The 19,876-nt window shown below is 43.3% G+C and overlaps 1 protein-coding gene and 1 long non-coding RNA gene across 3 annotated transcripts in view; one reads left to right on the top strand and one right to left on the bottom strand.

Moving 5' to 3' along the window:
- B3GALNT2 (beta-1,3-N-acetylgalactosaminyltransferase 2) overlaps positions 1–4,070 on the bottom strand; it is a 55,991-nt gene extending 51,921 nt beyond the window's left edge. Inside the window, exon 1 of one of the 2 annotated variants that reach the window (XM_026008777.2) lies at positions 3,737–4,070. In XM_026008777.2, the coding sequence (XP_025864562.2) occupies positions 3,737–3,848 (112 nt within the window). In that variant the 5' untranslated portion in view covers positions 3,849–4,070. The remainder of the gene's footprint in view (positions 1–3,736) is intronic. The other variant, XM_072755934.1, reaches the window with a different exon arrangement.
- Positions 3,008–19,876, top strand: part of LOC140598603 (uncharacterized) — a 42,640-nt gene continuing 25,771 nt past the window's right edge. Inside the window, exon 1 of the long non-coding RNA XR_012001062.1 lies at positions 3,008–3,099. This is a non-coding gene — a long non-coding RNA (uncharacterized lncRNA). The remainder of the gene's footprint in view (positions 3,100–19,876) is intronic.

The following is a 19,876-nucleotide window of genomic DNA, read 5'->3' as shown; positions in this document are numbered from 1 at the left end:
CCTGTTTTTAAAAATAATTTCACATTTTTCTACAAAGATTTTATTAGATAAAAATTTAAATTATAAGGTCATCACAGAATGTGAATAGATGATCTGTAGGTGACAAATTCATAGTTAGTTTTATTCTTCTGGTTCATTTTTTCAAATTATTAAGCACCTCCTATGTTCACTGTTCTAAATGGTAGATATACAGTAATAAACAAAAAACAAATCTTCATGTCAGGAATAATTAAAACCCCACACAAGCTCCCTGAGAACAATGGCATTCTCTTCTCAAATACGTATTATATCCTGAGGGTCTGGCAACTTGCTAAGCTCTATACTTAGAGTGGACATCCAAAATTTTTTCAAGACCCAGGGAAGCTGACTTCAAAACTGTTCAAAATAGACCCAAGGATTCTTAAAAACCAGGCCAAAAATTCCATTCTCACATGCATACTCTCTAATGGCATCAATCACAGATAAGCAGAAATCTTGGAAATGAGGGAAATATACAAATTCATCACAGATCCACTGATAAGGACAATCATCCCATGTACTACTAGCATGCTCTCACCAATCTCAAAAACCTTCCCAAACACCTCACTAGCCTATGCACCAGCCACCACTATCCTACTCCTCCTCTCGAAAATTCAAGGAGTGTTTACTATGAATCAGGCACTTTTCTGAGTGTTGAATTAACTGAATCTTCACAACAACCCTAAGAGAGCATCATTTTATAAATAAGGAAACTGAAGCATAGAGACAAGATTAACATATAGGGATAATTTTGCATGAAGGGCCCTAGGCAAAATCGCAAAGGAAGTTTCATTTGTCTTTGGCCTTCTCCTTGCCCCATGTTTGTTTCAATTTGACAAGTTATAAGGACCTCAGAGCAAGGATTCTGCATCTAGTTCGATACCTAGGACTCTAAGCATTTACTGAATATCAGATATGTTTCATCCCTTTCTCTTTGGTTTCTTTTTCTCCAATATCCTAGAATGACAGGACTTCTTTGGTCTCATCATTTTGCTAAATTTACTGTTACATAATTCCTAAGGCATTACCCAAAATGAGTATAATATACTAACTATATCCTCTATCTATATTCTCCAGTCCAATGTCCATCTCCACTCTCCTCATCCACCCCTACGTGTGCTGGATTTCACAAGAGATCTGCTTCCCCTTCACCAGTTGCTCTCCTGGACCATATTTGGCTGTTTCAAGTGAGCCACTACTTAGAGAAGTATCAGGTGCTGATAGGACTCCCATGCGTCATTCAGGTCCCTGCTCATCAGCACCTCTTTAGAGGGGCCTCCTCTGAACCTCTCTATTTAGAACAGCAGCACACCATTTTCAATCCTCTTACACTACTTTTTGTCATCCCACCTATCACTGTCCCCTTTGATATTTAATAATTATTTTCTCTCTTGACTTCCTTTCTAAATTGTAAACTGCAGGTGCTTGGGTGGCTCAGTTGAGTAAGCATCTGCCTTTGGCTCAGGTCATGATTCCAGGGTCCTGGGATTGAGTCCTGTGTCCAGCTTCTTGCTCAGAAGGGAGCCTGCTTCTCCCTCTGTCCCTCCCCCTGCTCTCTCTCTCTCTCTCTTAAATGAATAAACAAAATCTTTAAAACAATAAACTGCAAACCGCATGACAGCAGGGACTTGATCTGGATTACTGCTGTAATTCCATACCTATAGCAGAAGTGGGCAGAGTAGACTCTCAAAGATTTGCTGAATTCATTACAAGTCAGAGGGTCATTCTTAATATTAAGGAAGGTAAATTTCCCTTAAAAAAAAAAAATACTGCTACCACTTAATGAGCCTGGAGACAAAGAAACAGAGAAGAGAACAAACAGAAATCTTAAAACATTAATTCAAGAGAAGAATATTCAACCAAATCTCTGGTTTTCTCTCCCACTTTAGGCTGAAGGTATAAGGGCAGAAATGTAAAAGCGCCCAAATGTTTTAGTTTGGACATTGTGGTAACACAATGGGAAAAGGAGCTGCAGGAAATTTTAGCGATCAATGTGCTTCTGCTGTTTTTAGTTTTGAAAAGTGAGTCTGTTAGGTTTCATTTAGATTAAAATACCTCATTTATCATCCAACCAGATGCACGATATCCATCTGAAGTCAATTTAAGTAACAGAGTACTGATTTCTTCACCCATAGCTGGATCCTCTCCGTGGCCTACTTCCCAGTCCCCTTAATCTAGCTCAGGCCAACCTGAGGGCAGATACGGGCATTGTCTAAACACTATGAGGACAGGAAAAACTTCACTGAAACTAAGAAATTGCCTATTCAGTTTTAAGCTTCAAGGCAAAGAGGTTTTGCTTGTTTATGGAACCCTAAAAGACTATTAAGGTCATAAATATGCTAAGAATGCTCTGCAAGTAAATTCTAGCAGCACTCACTCACACAAAAGGCAAGAAAGCTGTGAAACACAAACCTAACAGATGTTACAAAGCATTTTATATCTATGGCACTATTTCCTCGGCTCAGTTTACAAAAACCTAAAAAAAAAAAAAAAAAAAAGCCTCAAATCCTAACCTGTTAACAGGTTAAATGCTCTGTAACCACTGTTTTTTTTTTTTTTTTTTTTTTCATTAAGTAATTTAAACACTTTAAATTCTATTCAGGTCACACAAATAGCCTGTTCAAAGAGCTTGTGGTTTGTCTAATAGGAAAAGATTCTAAGACATTGTTACCAGTATAAAGGACCCCCATTGCAACAATGAGATTGCTTTGAGAGCTGCCCAATTAGTGTCTATGCTTCCCACAGACTCATCTCAGAATCACAAATACTGCAGTCTAATTTTTAAAACTTTTGGTTAAGAAAACAGCTGTTCTGGGGAGTAGTAGTTGGGAAAAAAACTCCCTGAGTAGTTGGAGCACAAAATAACTATTACCTCATTCTAAAAACAGCCTTCGAGGTTTCTTTATATGTCCTAGGGCAACCATTAAAAAAGAAGACAAGAAAAAAGGGGGAACTCCATTAACAACAACAACAACAACAACAACAACAACAAAAAATGCACCGGGCACCTACTACGGACAAAGCATTCAATCCGTCAGGCCGGGGAATGAGCAGGAACAAAGATCTCTTTCCCACGAGAGGGTAAGTTTTCGAACAAGTGGATATGATCGTTAGGAGAATTTCGTGTTTTCACGTCTACTTCACTAACCGGCTTCGCAAGCCACACTCCAGGAACACGTCCACCCGAGGCCATGCCCTCCCTACTTCGTGTCCCGATTTGTTTGACCGACTTACATCACGGTTTCCAAAGAAAACAAAATGCAGTAAATTCTCACGGCAAAGTGATCCTCAAACGCAACACCCGCCTTCGCAAGCACACTCGGGCATGGCCCAGGCCGTGGAGCGAGCAAGGCCGACGCCTGGGGAGGGAGCGGCAGGCGGCAGGCGGCAGGCGGCAGGGCAGGGCCGGGCGCGCAAGGTCTTGCTCCCGGGGCCGGCGGGCGGGCGGGCGCCTCGCACCGGGCCCGGGGACAGACGGCTCGCGGGGCGGGCAGGGAAGCGGGAGGTGAGAAGCGGCGCCGACGCCAAGCGAGAAGAGCGCCCTCGAGGCTGCCCGGTTTGCCGCCCCGAGGATGAAAAGGGCCGTTTGTCTCGCCTGCGGCGGGTCGCATTCGGCCCGCTGCCCGCTCCGGGACTCGGCGGAGTAAGCCGCCCGGGGGCTCGGCCGCGGCCTCCCTCCCCTCACGGCCTCCTGGCCCGCGCGGCCCCAGGACCTCACCTGCGGGGCCGGCCCCGGAGGCGCGGGCGGGCGGCGGGGAGCGCAGCCGCAGCCAGAGGTGCAGCGCGGCCCCGAGCACACACGGGCACAGCAACACCAGCCAGTTGCGCATTGGCCGCCCCCGCCGGCTCCACCTCGCGCCCCCGCCACGCGCCGGGCTCTCCCGCGTCCCGGCGGAGAGGGAGGGGACCCGCGGAGAGCAAGGCCGAGGGGCGGCGGCCGACGCACGCGCGACCCCTCTGGGCACGCCGGCCCTCGCTCCCGCCGCCGTCCGGACTCCTCGCGGTTCTCGGCCCCGCGCCTCAGGCTCCTCCAACCGCGGGCGGCGGCGCCTCAGCCGGCCAGACCCCGCCCCCTCCGCTTGGCCTTCCCCCGGCCCCACCCCCCTGCCCCCTCGCCCCGCCCCCTCCTCTCGCGTCCCCTCCCGCGCCCGCAGGCCCGCCGGGAGCTGAAGTCCTGCTCTGGGCCTACGCAGGGAGCGCACCCCGGTGGTCCCCAGACGCGAAAACCACATTTCCCATGATCGCATGCACTTGCTTTGCGTCACTCGGCGGTCGCGGAGGGGAAGCGCGAAGCCCCACTTGGAGCATGCGCGTCCCTTCCTGACGCCTACGTCCTCCCGAGAGCCGAGGGGAGGCGGGGCGGGGCGTCGAGTTGTCGGTGACCAGCACAACTGCGGGGGGAAACCGCGGAGGCGAAGGTTGCCCGCGGCCTCGGATTTAAAGGAGACCTGAGTGACGCCTGTTTTAAGTCGCGCAGAGCTCGGTTGTGCGAACGCCCGCCTTCTCTGGCAGGCGGGACCCTGCTGAGGCCTCCTTGGCCGGAAGAGCGGGCCGAGGCCGTGGTAGGCGCGTGTCTTCCGCGGTGAATCACCCCGCGAGCATGAGTGCGGGTGCGCTGCGTACGCGGCTCCAGCCCGGCGCCGTCCCCTGGGAGCTCAGGACACGGCTCACCAGGGGTCTCACCAGAGGTCGAGCTGGGCGGTACGAGCCATGGTCCAGGCGAGGGTAAAATTGCACCTGCCCCGGATCCAGACTGGGGAAAGCAAGACGACACCTCCTCTAGCACGGAGCCGTGACAGCCCAAGACGCGGGCTGCGAGCGGCCCGTGGGAAGGATCTGAGCACCCCAGCTCGGAGACCAGGGCCTGCCTGCTGCAGCCGGGCCCCAGGACCAGAGCCGGGTGGAGGCCGAGGTCAAGGGTGCCCCCGCTAAGAAGGAGGAGGGAGGGATGAAAACAAACGCCTGGCGCATGATGGTGTTTCGTTTTTCTTTTTTCTTTTCTTTTTTTTTTTTTTTAATTTGCACAAGTTGTGGCAACAGAAAGTAACCATATTGTTGAGTAAAGTCTTGGTTGAAGGCCACAGAAAATCTATTTCAAAGAAACTTAAGGGAAAAAATTGAATTTATTCAAGTAACTGAACGATGCAGGAGGAGATATCTCAGGCACTGTCAGTACCATAGTCTCACTGAGTGACAATTTAATCTCACCAAAACAACTATTAAAATTACTTTTTTTTTTTTTTTAAATAAACTCCATGCCCAACTTGGGGCTTGAACTCATGACGTGGAGACTGAGTTGCATACTCTACCAACTGAGCCAGCCAGGCACCCCTGAAGTTACTTCTTATCTGAATGTTTTATAATGCTGCCGGTACTCTAACTTTTTTTTTTTTTTAAGATTTTATTTATTTATTCATGAGAGACAGAGAGGCAGACATAGGCAGAGGGAGAAGCAGGCTCCATGCAGGAAGCCTGATGTGGGACTCGATCCCAGGACTCCAGGATCACGCCCTGGGCCAAAGGCAGGTGCTCAACCGCTGAGCCACCCAGGCACCCCTCTATTTAACTTTAAAATATGTTTACTAGTTGTAAAAAAGCTGTAAGCCTAAGGTGTTCATACTATACATTTGTACTTAATAAAAACAATTTAATTACCAAGTAGGGTCAGAAATGATTTTTTTTCCCTTTAAAGGGATTTGTAGTTACTGATTGCTACTTAACAAGTTATTCCAAAACTTTTAAAAAATATTTTTTTATTCATGAGGGACAGAGAGAGAGAGAGGCAGAGACCTAGGCAGAGGGAGAAGCAGGCTCCCTGCATGGAGCCAGATGTGGGACTTGATCCCAGGACTCTGGGATCACGACCTGAGCTGAAGGCAGATGTTCAACCACTGAGCCACCCAGGCGTCCCCAAAACATTTTTTTAAGATTGTACTTATTTTTTTGCAAGAGAGAGAGAGTGAGAGCACACAAGTGGGAGGGGGCTGGAACAGGGAGAGGGAGAAGCAGAGTCCCTGCTGAGCAAGTAGCCCAAAGTAGAGCTAGATCCCAGAAGATCATGATCTGAGCCAAAGGCAGATGCTTAACTGACTGAGCCACCCAGGTGCCCCTTACTCTAAAACTTTTAAAACAACAATATTCATTATCTTTCACAATTTCTGTGGGTCAGGAATTTGGGAGGTAAGTTCTGGTTCAGGGTCTCCCATAAAGTTGCAAGGCAGATGTCAGCTGGGGCTGTGCTCATCTGAAGGCTTGATTGGTGCTGGGGAATCAGCTTCCTAGTGGCTCACTCCTGTGGCTGGCAAGTTGGTTCTGCCTTTTGGCCTAAATTCCTCTTTAAATGGGTTTCTCTCACAAGATGCTTTGATGTCCCAATACCATAGTGGCTTCCTTCCCCAAGAGCTGTAGATCCAAGAAACCAGTGCAGATGGCTGTGATGCCTTTTATGATGAAGCCTTGCATGACACACATTGTTCCTTCCAATCACCACTTTCATTCTACCGAAAGAAGTTGGTAAAGGAGTCGACCACTGAGTGACGCATTACACAGAATGAATAGAACACTGGCCCCAATTCACTGTAGAAGGGAGGGATCACACAAAGGTGTGAGTACCAGGAACTGAGGATCATTGTGGGTCATGATATAGGCTGGCTACCACAATATGTTTCTAAACAGTTTGGGGAGTCTAGGGGCCCCTACATATTTGCTATGGCCCCTGAATACCCCCAAGACAAGAAAGAACAATATTTTCTTGTGGGAAACAGAATTAGTGGGCTGTGATCATCATTGTGGTTCTTGGGCAAATGTCACCAATATCTGTGTGCTCCCTTTCCAGAATGTCATTTAGATATAGCAAAAAGGAAGGAGGATGTGTAATGTGTACAAATTTCTTGTTTGAAATTCTTTGTTTAGGAACTATGCCAATCTTCTCTCTACATTTTAATGAAGGAAATTGTGAAAGTAATAATTGGTTATTACTAAAGGTATCATATTTTTCATCTTTAAGAAGGATAGTAAAAGGGGCACACTCATTCACATAAGTGTATTCACATGTACTGCTGGTGGTAATCCCCAACTTCTGGGATGGTAAGTGGCCAGGCCAGGTGTGGAGCATGTGGGTGAGGCCACTCCAGTGCTGGGCATAGCCCCGTGGATTGCCTTCTTGTGCCTGACCGGCAGATGCTCTGCCTCTGGGCACCCATGGGTGGGCTGCACAGGGCCCCTGGGCAGCAAATTTACAAAAAGAAAGGTAGAAAAAGGCCTCTGTTGATGTCCTAAAGCATTCGTTTTGTGGTTTACAAATTATACTGAGTTAACTCAAAAAAAGAAATAATCTCTATTTTAGGCAGATCTACTTATTCAACAAATCCTTAATTGAGAATCTATTATGTGCCAGGCACTTTGGTCATAGGTACTTGGGATAAATTGATGAACAGAACAGAGATCCCTGTCCTGGAGTGGTGGGGGTGGGGCAGACTGTAGACTATAGCAAGTAGAGAAATTCATCTTAAAAGCATGTAGATGATGGTAAATGTGACAAAAAATACTAAAAGCAGAGCAGGATGGGGGACTTGGGAATACAGGAGTGAAATGGGGCTACTGCAGTATTAAATAGTATTTATATAACTGTTCAAAGTTATAATGAGAACTGAAAGGGGGAATAAACAAAACCATCCTAATGTTTGACATTAGCTAATTAAGATGTCGTTCCTTCCAATCACCAAAATGCTTTAACCTATAGGGGGATCTTCAGTGGTGTTCTGACAAGCCTATAACAGACAGGGCTTTGAATAACTTTATAGTTCTGCAGATCTCACCACAGTGGGAGCTGCTCTGTCACTTGTTGATAGGAGCAGTGACCTTCCATTTACTTGTCATCTATTACCCTCTAATAAACTCAAGACTAAGAGGAGTAAAGATTGTAAGAGAGACAATGTGTGTAATGGAAACAATAAAATTAAAAAAAAAACAAAACCCAGAGATGATGTGAACAGCCTGTGTAGTCAAAAGGTACTCATAGTTTAAGATGTGAACAAGTTAACAGAGAATTAGGATGAGGAATAGGCAAACCAGGATGGTTGATCACCAATTCAGTGTAATATGAAAAAGGAATCACATGTTGTGGCCACATAGAGCAGGAGGTACCTGACCAACCCCAGAAGAGGTTCTCCCTTGAAAACACAGGGCTGGGGCTTAAAATCAAAGAGGCCAGTTAAGAAGGCCAGAGGGTAATAGAGGCATTTAAGAGCACCTTAGGTGGGTCACCTGGCTGGCTCAGTCAGTGGTGCATGTGACTCTTGATCTTGGGATTGTGAGTTTGAGCCCCACACTGCTGCTGGATGTAGAGCCTACTTTAAAAAAAAAAAAAAAAAGCACCTTAGACAAAAATAAATAAATAAATAAATAAATAAATAAATAAATAAATAAATAAATAAAATAAAAATAATAAAAACAACTAACTAACCAGGGGCACCTAGGTGGAGCTGTTGGTTGAGAGATTGACTCTTAGTCTTGCCTTAGGTCATGATCTCAGAGTTGTGGGATCAAGCCCTGATTTGGGCTCCACACTCATTGGGGAGTCTGTTTGGGACTGTCTCTCCCTCTCTCTCTGCCCCATCCCCCTCTCAAATAAATAAATAAATCTTTAAAAGACAAACAAACAAACAAACAAAAACCCAAATAACCCCTAGATAGTGATGACATTGCAATTAGGGAAATGCAAACAATTTGGCATGACCGTAAAGTTAGGACTGTAGAATGGTGAGCAGTGGCCAGAAAACAGAGGCCAGGTCATCCTCACATGCTATGCTAAGGAATTTGGATTTTATCTGGAAGGCTCTGGAGAAGAATTTTTTTTTCTGACTACAAAAGTAATACGTGGTTATAAAAAGGAATTTGGAAGCTACAGAAAAATATAAAAAACATACTGGTTTTTTTTTGGCATTTTGTTTATTTTTTATTTTAATTTTTAAAAAGATTTATTTATTTATTTGAGGAGGGGAGGGGAGGGGAGGAGCAGAGGCAAAGAATATTAAGCAAACTCCCTGCCAAGCACAGAGTCCCGATGCGAGGCTCAATCTCATGACCCTGAGTTCATGACCTGAGCTGAAACCAAGAGTCATATGCTTTAACCAACTGAGCCACCTAGGCTCATTTTCATTTAAAAAAAATTGTAAGCATACTGTAAATATGAAGTCATAGCCATTTATTTCACCTAACAAATAAGCATTACACATTTAAATAATAGTCTTAGGAAATATAACTTTGAATCATGTATTCACTTGTAAGGCGAACAAGTGAATTACCTGGTTCCCTATTATTGGACCTATGGGTTGTTTCCATTTTCCCAATATAATCAATAATATTAGCACTTCTGTGCATAAAAATTTATCCATGTTTAGATGACTTCCATTTTATTTATTTTTATTTTTAGCATATTTTTTATTGGAGTTTGATTTGCCAGCATATAGCATAATACTCAATGCTCATCCCGTCAAATGCCCCCCTCAGTGCCCATCACCCAGTCCCCCCATCCCCACTCCCACCTCCCTTTCCACAACCCCTTGTTCGTTTCCCAGAGTTAGGAGTCTCTCATGTTCTGTCATCCTCACTGATTTTCTCATTTTCTCTCTTTTCCCCCTTATTCCCCTTCCCTATTTTTAATATTCCCCAAATGAATGAGACCATATAATGTTTGTCCTTCTCCGGTTGACTTATTTCACTCAGCATAATACCCTCCAGTTCCGTCCACGTCGAAGCAAATGGTGGGTATTTGTCGTTTCTAATGGCTGAGGAATATTCCATTGTATATACCACTTCTTCTTTATCCATTCATCTTTTGATGGACACCGAGGCTCCTTCCACAGTTTGGCCACTGTGGACATTGCTGCTATAAACATTGGGGTGCAGGTGTCCTGCTGCTTCACTGCATCTGTATCTTTGGGGTAAATCCCCAGCAGTGCAATAGCTGGGTCGTAGGGCAGGTCTATTTTTAACTTTTTGAGGAACCTCCACACAGTTTTCCAGAGTGGCTGCACCAGTTCACATTCCCACCAAAAGTGCAAGAGGGTTCCCCTTTCTCCACATCCTCTCCAACATTTGTTGTTTCCTCTCAGGTTAATTTTCACTATCCTCACTGGTGTGAGGTGATATCTCATTGTGGTTTTGATTTGTATTTCCCTGATGGCAAGTGATGCGGAACATTTTCTCATGTGCTTATTGGCCATGTCTATGTCTTCTTTGGTGAAATTTCTGTTCACGTCTTTTGCCCATTTCATGATTGGATTGTTTGTTTCTTTGCTGTTGAGTTTAATAAGTTCTTTATATATCTTGGATACTAGCCCTTTATTTATTTTTTTAAAGATTTTTTTATTTATTCATGACAGACACAGAAAGAGAGAGAGAGAGAGGCAGAGACACAGGCAGAGGGAGAAGCAGGGTACATGAAGGGAGCCGGATGTGGATCTCGATTCTGGGTTTCCAGGATCACACCCTGGGCTGAAGATGGCGCCAAACCGCTGAGCCCCCTGGGGCTGCCCGGATACTAGCCCTTTATCTGATATATCATTTGCAAATAGCTTCTCACATTCTGTAGGCTTTTAGTTTTATTGACTGTTTCTTTTGCTGTGCAGAAGCTTTTTATCTTGATTAAGTCTCAATAGTTCATTTTTGCTTTTGTTTCCTTTGCCTTCATAGATGTATCTTGCAAGAAGTTGCTGTGGCCAAGTTCAAAAAGCCTGTTGCCTATATTCTCCTCTAGGATTTTGATGGATTCTTGTCTCACATTTAGATCTTTCATCCATTTTGAGTTTATCTGTGTGTATGGTGTAAAAGATGGTCTAGATTCATTCTTCTGCACGTGGCTGTCCAATTTACCCAGCACCATTTATTGAAGAGACTGTCCTTTTTCCAGTGGATAGTCTTTCCTGCTATGTCGAATATTAGTTGACCATAGAGTTAAGGGCCCATTTCTGGGTTCTCTATTCTGTTCCATTGATCTATGTGTCTGTTTTTGTGCCAGTACCACACTGTCTTGATGATCACAGCTTTGTAGTACAACTTAAAATCCAACATTGTGATGTGCCCGGCTCTCACTTTCTTTTTCAATATTCCTCTAGCTATTGGGGGTCTTTTCTGATTCCACACAAATCTTAAGATACTTTGTTCCAACTCTGTGAGGAAAGTCCATGGTATTTTGATAGGGATTGCATTGAATGTGTAAAGTGCCCTGGGTAGCATTGACATTTTCACAATATTAATTCTTCCAATCCATGAGCATGGAATATTTTTCCATCTCTGTGTTTTCCTCAATGTCTTTCAGAAGTGTTCTGTAGTTTTCAGGGTATAGATCCTTTACCTCTTTGGTTAGGTTTATTCCTAGGTATCTTATGCTTTTGGGTGCAATTGTAAATGGGATTAACTCCTTAATTTCTCTTTCTTCAGTCTTACTGTTAGTGTATAGAAATGCCACTGATTTCTGGACATTGATTTTGTATCCTGCCACACTGCCGAATTGCTGTACGAGTTCTAGCAATCTTGGGGTGGAGTCTTTTGGGTTTTCTATGTATAGTATCATGTCATCTGCAAAGAGGGAGAGTTTGACTTCTTCTTTGCCAGTTTGAATGCCTTTAATGTCTTTTTGTTGCCTGATTGCTGAGGCGAGGACTTCCAGTACTATATTGAATAGCAGTGGTGAGAGTGGACATCCCTGTCGTGTTCCTGATCTTAGGGGAAAGGCTCCCAGTGCTTCCCCACTGAGAATGATATTTGCTGTGGGCTTTTCGTAGATGGCTTTTAAGATGTTGAGGAATGTTCCCTCTATCCCTACACTCTGAAGAGTTTTGATCAGGAATGGATGCTGTATTTTGTCAAATGCTTTCTCGGCATCTATTGAGAGGATCATATGGTTCTTGTTTTTTCTCTTGTTTATATGATCTACCACGTTGATTGCTTTATGACTGTTGAACCAACCTTGCATCCCGGGGATAAATCCCACTTGGTCATGGTGAATAATCTTATTAATGTACTGTTGTATCCTATTGGCTAGTATCTTGTTGAGAATTTTTGCATCTGTGTTCATCAGGGATATTGGTCTGTAATTCTCCTTATTGGTGGGGTCTTTGTCTGGTTTTGGAATTAAGGTGATGCTGGCCTCATAGAAATGAGTTTGGAAGTTTTCCATCCCTTTCCATCTTTCAGAACAGCTTTAGTAGAAAAGGTATTGTTTCTTCCTTAAATGTTTGATAGAATTCCCCTGAGAAACCATCTGGCCCTGGACTTTTGTGTCTTGGGAGGTTTTTGATGACTGCTTCAATTTCCTCCTGGTTATTGGCCTGTTCAGGTTTTCTATTTCTTCCTATTCCAGTTTTAGTAGTTTGTGGTTTTCCAGAAATGCGTCCATTTCTTCTAGATTGCCTAATTTATTAGTGTATGGATGCTCATAATATATTTTGAAAATCGTTTGTATTTCCTTGGTATTTGTTGTGATCTCTCCTTTTTAATTCGTGATTTTATTAATTAGAGTTTTTCTCTTTTGTTTTTAATAAGGCTGGCTAATGGTTTATCTATCTTATTAATTCTTTCAAAGAAGCAACTCCTGGTTTTGTTGATCTGTTCCACAGTTCTTCTGGTCTCTATTTCATTGAGTTCTGCTTGGATCTTTATTAACTCTCTTCTTCTGCTGGGTGTAGGTTTTATTCGCTGTTTTTTCTTCAGTTCCTTTAGGTGCAAGGTTAGCTTGTGTATTTGAGTTTTTTCCAATTTTTTGAGGGATGCTTGTATTGCGATGTATTTCCCTCTCAGGACTGCTTTTGCTGTATCCCAAAGATTTTGAATGGTTGTATCTTCATTCTCATTAGTTTCCATGAATCTTTTTAATTCTTCCCTAATTTCCTGGTTGACCCTTTCATCTTTTAGCAGGATGGTCTTTAACCTCCATGTGCTTGAATTTCTTCCAAATTTCTTCTTTTGATTGAGTTCAAGTTTCAAAGTATTATGGTCTGAAAATATGCAGAGGACAATCCCAATCTTTTGGTATCAGTTAAGACCTGATTTGTGACCAAGTATGTGGTCTATTCTGGAGAAAGTTCCATGTGCACTTGAGAAGAATGTGTATTCAGTTGTGTTTGGATGTAAAGTTCTGTAAATATCTGTGAAATCCACCTGGTCCAGTGTGTCATTTAAAGCTCTTGCTTCTTTGGAGATGTTGTACTTAGAATATCTGTCATTTGCAGAAAGCGCTGTGTTGAAGTCTCCCAGTGTAAGTGTATTATTATCTAAGTATATCTTTACTTTAGTTATTAATTGATTGATATACTTGGTGGCTCCCACATTCGGGGCATAAATATTCATGATTGTTAGGTCCTTTTGTTGGATAGATCCTTTATGTATGATATAGTGTCCCACTTCATCTCTTACTAGTCTTTGAGATAAACTTTATCTGATATGAGGGTTGCTACCCCTGCTTTCTTTTGAGGACCATTTGAATGGTAAATGGTTCTCCAACCTTTCAGTTTCAGGCTGTAGGTGTCCTTAGGTCTAAAATGAGTCTCTTATAGACAGCAAATAGATGGGTCTTAATATTTTGATGGGGTCATTAAGCCCATTCATGTTCAGAGATACTATTAAAAGATATGAATTTAGTGTCATCATGATACCTATTCAGTCCCTGTTTTTGTGGATTGTTTCCTTGGATTTCCTCTTTCTTTTACAGAGTCCCCCTTAATATTTCTGGTAGAGCTAGTTTGGTGTTCACATATTCTTTTTTTTTTTTTTTTTTTTTATGATAGGCACACAGTGAGAGAGAGAGAATGGCAGAGACATAGGCAGAGGGAGAAGCAGGCTCCATGCACCGGGAGCCTGACGTGGGATTCGATCCCGAGTCTCCAGGATCGCACCCTGGGCCAAAGGCAGGCGCCAAACCGCTGCGCCACCCAGGGATCCCGTGTTCACATATTCTTATAGTTTCTGCCTATCTTGGAAGCTCTTTATCTTTCCTTCTATTCTGAATGAGAGTTTTGCTGGATAATGTATTCTTGGCTGCATGTTCCTCTCATTTAGGACCCTGAATATATCCTGCCAGCCCTTTCTGGCCTGCCAGGTCTCCGTGGAGAGGTCTGCTGTTAACCTAATACTTCTCCCCATAAAGGTTAGGGATCTCTTGTCTCTTGCTGCTTTAAGGATCCTCTCTTTATCTTTGGAATTTGCAAGTTTCACTATTAAATGTCGAGGTGTTGAGCAGTCTTTATTGATTTTAGGGGGGGATCTCTCTATCTCCTGGATCTGAATGCCTGTTTCCCTCCCCAAGTTAGGGAAGTTCTCAGCTATGATTTGTTCGAATACACTTTCTGGTGCTCTGTCATATTTGGTCCCCTCTGGAACCCCAATTAAATGTAGATTTTTCCTTGTGAGTCTGTCATTTATTTCCCTTAACCTTTCCTCATGGTCTTTTAATTGTTTTTCTCTTTTTTTCCTCAGCTTCCTTCCTTGCCATCAACTTGTCTTCTTTGTCACTCACTCATTCTTCAACCTCATTAACCCTCGTTGTTAGGACCTCCAGTTTGGATTGCATCTCATATAATTGATTTTTAATTTTGGCCTGATTAGAATTAAATTCTACAGTCACAAAGTCTCTTGAATCCTTTATGCTTTTTTTCCAGAGCCACCAGTAGCTTTATAATTCTTCTTCTGAACTGGCTTTCTGACATCAAATTGTAATCCAAATTCTGTAACTCTGTGGCAGAGAGTACTGTTTCTGATTCTTTCTTTTGTGGTGAGTTCTTCTTTCTAGTCATTTTGCTCAGTGTAGAGTGGTGAAAAAGGAGTTGTACTGGAAAAAGGAAGGAAAAAAAAGAAAAAACAAAAACAAAACCAAGGAGGGATATCCTTTGGTTCTATATACTGTAAATCCCTCAACATCCCCTGGAGCTTTCCAGTGCTGCTCGGCCAAGAACTTGCTCTTCCCCTGTCCTTGCAGCTGGTCTTCTGGGGGAGGGGCCTGCTGGGCTGATTCTCAGGTGTCTGCACCTGGGGGCACTGCCCTGCCCCCTGCCAGGTGCAGGGCTCAGTGGGAGCTGTTTACTCCATGAGGCCCCTGTCCCCTGGCGGCCCTGCTCCGTCCCAGGCACAGGGTGACACCAGGAGGGATACCACCGCTGGCAGCAGCCAGCTCCCCAGCCCTGGAATCAGCTCCCGCAGGAACCCCACAGCTCCCAGTCCGCGCGGGCCTGGATGCTCCCGGGTTTGAGGGGCGCTGAGCTGCACCGCTCGGGGCCGCCTGCCTCGGCCCGTCCTGGGGGGAGCGCAGGGTCCTGGGCTGTGTTCCCCGCGCCCTGGCCTCCGGGGCCTGCGCTGTTGGGATCGCGCTCCCGGGCCGCGCAGCCCCCTCCGCGGAGCCGCCTCCGAGCTGCTCCCGGGCCGCCGGGCGCTCCAGCCCTGTACCGCTCCGCCGGGTGTGCGCGCTCTCCCCGGGGCGCCCCTCCTCTGTGGTGACCCCGGGAGCCTGGGGGCCCCACTGCCCCTCCTGCGGTCCCGCCGGTTTCCCTGCTGAGCGCCTTTCTGTCCGGGAGAATCCGGTGCGGATTTTTAAAGTTCCTGCTTCTCCGGGGCTGGGCTCTCCTGTCGGGGGGCTCTTGCTGCCCGCCTTAGCTCAGCTCCTGGGGCCCCTCCCCACCTGATTCTTTTTATTTTTATTTTTTCCTGTCTTCCTACTTGTTAGAAATGCAAACTCTTCTCTCTGTAGCTTTCCAGCTGTTCTCTCTTTAAATCTCAGTTCGAATTAATAGGTTTTCAGGATGGTTTGGAAGTTATCTAGGTAAGTTGGTGGGGACAGGTGACTTGGGGACCCTACTCCTCCACCATCTTGCCCCCCCCACTTCCTTTTTAAATATTATTTTAAGACTCTTTTTCATACTGGCATTGTGCCAACGTGTATGTTTGCCTTTAACAGGTAAGTTTCTATCCATCCCACCTAACCTAGCATTGTTAAAATTTTTACACATATTAGTATTTGGTTTTGAGCCATATTTTTGCATTAATCTGTCTTTATATCAGCACTGTGATATTTTAATGATTGTAGTTTTATAATATAATCCAGAGGGCAATTCTCTCCCCCAATACCCTTATTTATTTCACAGATATATAATTTCTGATGAAATTTATAATCATTTTTCATAGTTACTGCCCTTCTCCCTGAACATTATGTTTAATTACAAAACAAATGCATGCTTATCATAATAAATGCAAGTAATTACAAATGTAAACAAGAGAATATTAGAATCCTTCTTTGGCCCACCCAATCATTCTGTCCTACAAAAATGTTGTGTGTTGAGTGTTGACTGCTAATGACTACTTGCATTGCTTTCTGGGAATTGCTCTTAGCTGAAGGGTACTACTGCCTTGCCCAATGGTCCCCTAGGGACACCTGCAAGCAATGATTAGTTAAATAGGGGTAAAAAGATTTGGGATAACTCTGAGGAGCCATCCCATGGCCTCTGTCATAGCTGTGTCACAGTTCAACTTCATCTTCTGTCTGATTCTGCTTCCCTGGCTCCCTTATAATTGTCCCCAGGAGCAGTCCTCAATAAAACTCCTGTGTACAAGGTGACCTCCAGAATCTATTTCCCTGGAAAACTAACCTGAGACAGTGATTCTGTTAAGATTTAAACAAGACCATGCCATTTCTCAACCTGAAAGAGCCACCTGTGATGGCACACCAGTTCATTAACAGGGAAACCAAAGTCCTTAGCCTACAGGCCCTGTGTAATCTAAGGTCCTGTATACCTCTCACCTCATCTCCTATCACCCTCCCCCTCATTTGCTTTGTTCTAGAGCCATACTGGTCTCTTTGCCACCCCTCGGATATGACAGGTACACACCTGCCCCAGGATCTTTGACTGTTTGGTCCTTCAGCTATTCCTCCAGATAGCTTCATGACTCATTCCTCCTCCTTCAAGTCACCTAAAATGTTACTTCCTCCATGAAGTCTTCCCTGTTCATTCCATTGAAAACTCAATCTCCATCCCACCAGTCTTCATTACTCTGTTCTATGACACTTCTTACTCTCTAACATACTGTTCAGTTTGCTTATTTATTTTGTCTATGGTTTATTGTCTTATTGTCCATATAGAGCAGGAAGATTTCCTCCTCCTTTTTGTTCACTGATATATCCCAGAACCTGAAGCAGTGACTGGCACTACATTTTTTTAAAAGATTGGTTTTATTTATTTATTTATTTATTTATTTATTTATTTATTTATTTCAGGGGAGGGGAGAGAGAGAATCTCAAGCAGATATCTGACTGAGTACAGAGGCTCTCACTCAGGTCCCTGAGATCATAACCTAAGCTGAAATTAAAAGTTGGATGCTTAACCAACTGAACCACCCAGGCTCCCCATGATCCATACACTATTTGAATGAATGAAGGAATGAATGAATGAATGAATGATTTTGGGAATCTTATCAAGGTGACTGTAGTAGAATTCACGGGGTGTGCCTACCCAGGGAGAGTGTGCAGAACAAAGACAAACAGAGACATGAGTATTTAGGTGTGAGCAGAAGAAAAGGAAATTACAAAGGACATTGAGAAGAAGCTGAAACACAAGAGAAAAAGAGATTGTGTCACAGAAGACAAGAAGTGAGGTGGGGAGGGAGAACAGCACCTGTGTTCAGGGTTGTCAAGATATGAAGCCAAGTAAAGTCTTGTGGAATGAATGTCTTCCCCTTAAATTCATCTAATCCCACATGTGATAGATTTTCAGGTAGGGCCTTTGAGTGGGAATTAGGTCCTGAGAGTGGAGTCCTCATGGTAGGATTAGTGTCCTCATAAGAAGAGGCCAGGGAGCTAGTCACTCTATTTTACTGTCTTCGGCAACAAGAAGTTGGCTGTCTACACCCTGGGAGAGGACTCACTAGAACCCAACTGTGCTGGCACCCTGATCTCAGACTGTGAGAAATACATTTCTGTTGTTTATAGCCACCCAGTCTCTGGTACTTGTTACAGTAGCCCAAACTGACCAAGACAAAGAAAAGCATTTATTCATTTGGTGGTTGGAAGCTAACTAGTAGTTTGAAGGGGTAGTTAGGGCTACTGTGAGGTGAGGAAAAGAAGGGTAGGGTACTGTGGAAGGAAGGGTACTGTGAGGTGAGGAAAGAATATGGCACAATGAAATGCAAATGGTGTATGGATCACTTTTTCAAGAAGCGTGGTTGTAAAGATAGGAAAGAGAAAGATTGGAGCTGGAAGGAGGTCAGACAGAAGGAGTGAGTGTGTGCATTCAGGTAGGAGAGATGAGAGTAATTTGGGTATTGTAAATGATGCATGGAAAGAACCAGTAATAACCGTATAATTAATTATCCAAATCAGAGTTTTGAGGAAAAATAGGGGACAGGACAAATGCTATGTTGGATGAATGATGCCATGATGACAGGAACTTTCCGTAAATCAGGGCGTATGGTCAACCTATCCAAAGCTCCAGTTCTTCATGCAAGTCATTCCTGTGCACTTAGAAAGCTATTACATTTTCTAACTGTAGGTGGCAGCAAAAAGCTGGGCTCTTTTTGACTTTATTTTTTTTATTGGAGGTGGGGGATGGCAACTAAATATTGGTAAAAGTTAGTCATGGGTTATATGTTCAAAATAGATTTTGTGCTGCCTGGGTGCCTCAACGGTTTAGTGCCGCCTTCAGCCCAGGGTGTGGTCCTGGAGACCCACGTTGAGCTCTCTGCTTGGAGCCTGCTTATCCCTCTGCCTGTGTCTGTGCCTCTCTCTCTCTCTCTGTCTCTCATGAATAAATAAATAAAATCTTTTTTAAAAACCCAAAAAACAAAATAGGATATTTCCATTTAAATTTTGCTTTAGGAAAATTCATTTTACAAAATGAATTTATGAAAATAACCATCTCTTGGCTCTCAAAGAGGAAACAATATTTGAGCAATTATAAAAAAAAATGTTAGCTGTGTTGTGTCATTTTATCTTTTTTTTTTTTTTTACCATTTTTAAAATCCATTTTTCTGGTTTTATTGGGAAATAACTGGCATCTATCACTGCATAAGTTTAAGGCATACAGCATGATGGCTTCTTTACATATATTATGAAATGATTATTGCAATAAGTTCAGTTAACATCCATCATCTTATGTAGATACAATAAAAAGAAAGGAAAAAAAAGAAAAAAATTTTCTCCTTTTGATGAGAACTCTTAGGATTTACTCTCTTAATAACTTTCCTATATGTCATACAACAGTGTTAGCTATAGTCTCCACATTGTATATTACATCCCTTGTATTTATAACTAGAAATTCATTCTTTTTAAATGCCTATGTCCAGTGTCTTACTATGCTAAAAAGTAAGACATTTTAATATAATGTCTTCAAGATCCATCCATGTTGTTGCAAACAGATTTCCTCACTTTTTTTATGGCTGAATAACATTCCATTGTGTATGTCTACTTATATCCGATTATATATATACAATGTACACATATTACATTATATATTACAATATATGTATATAATACACTGTATATATATTGTATACTCACACACACACATATATATACACATACATATACACACCTATTGTGTTTGAATGGTATGTTTACAACTTCTTCATCCATTCATCCATTGATTGACACTTGGATTGTTTTCATGCCTTGGCTATTGTAAATAATGCTGCTATGAGTATAGGGGTGTAGATATCTTTTTGACTTTGTGTTTTTGGTTCCTTTAGATATAGTTATGGAAATGGAATTGTTGAATCACAGTAGTTCATGGTAGTTCTATTTTGAATTTTGAAATTTTTTTATAGATTTTATTTATTTATTCATGAGAGACACACAGAGAGAAAGGCCAAGACACAGGCA

The sequence above is a fragment of the Vulpes vulpes genome, chromosome 4, assembly GCF_048418805.1.
Source record: "Vulpes vulpes isolate BD-2025 chromosome 4, VulVul3, whole genome shotgun sequence".
Taxonomy (NCBI): Eukaryota; Metazoa; Chordata; class Mammalia; order Carnivora; family Canidae; genus Vulpes; species Vulpes vulpes.
The sequence above is the reverse complement of the archived record's forward strand: the minus strand, read 5'-3'. Positions and strand labels throughout refer to the sequence as shown.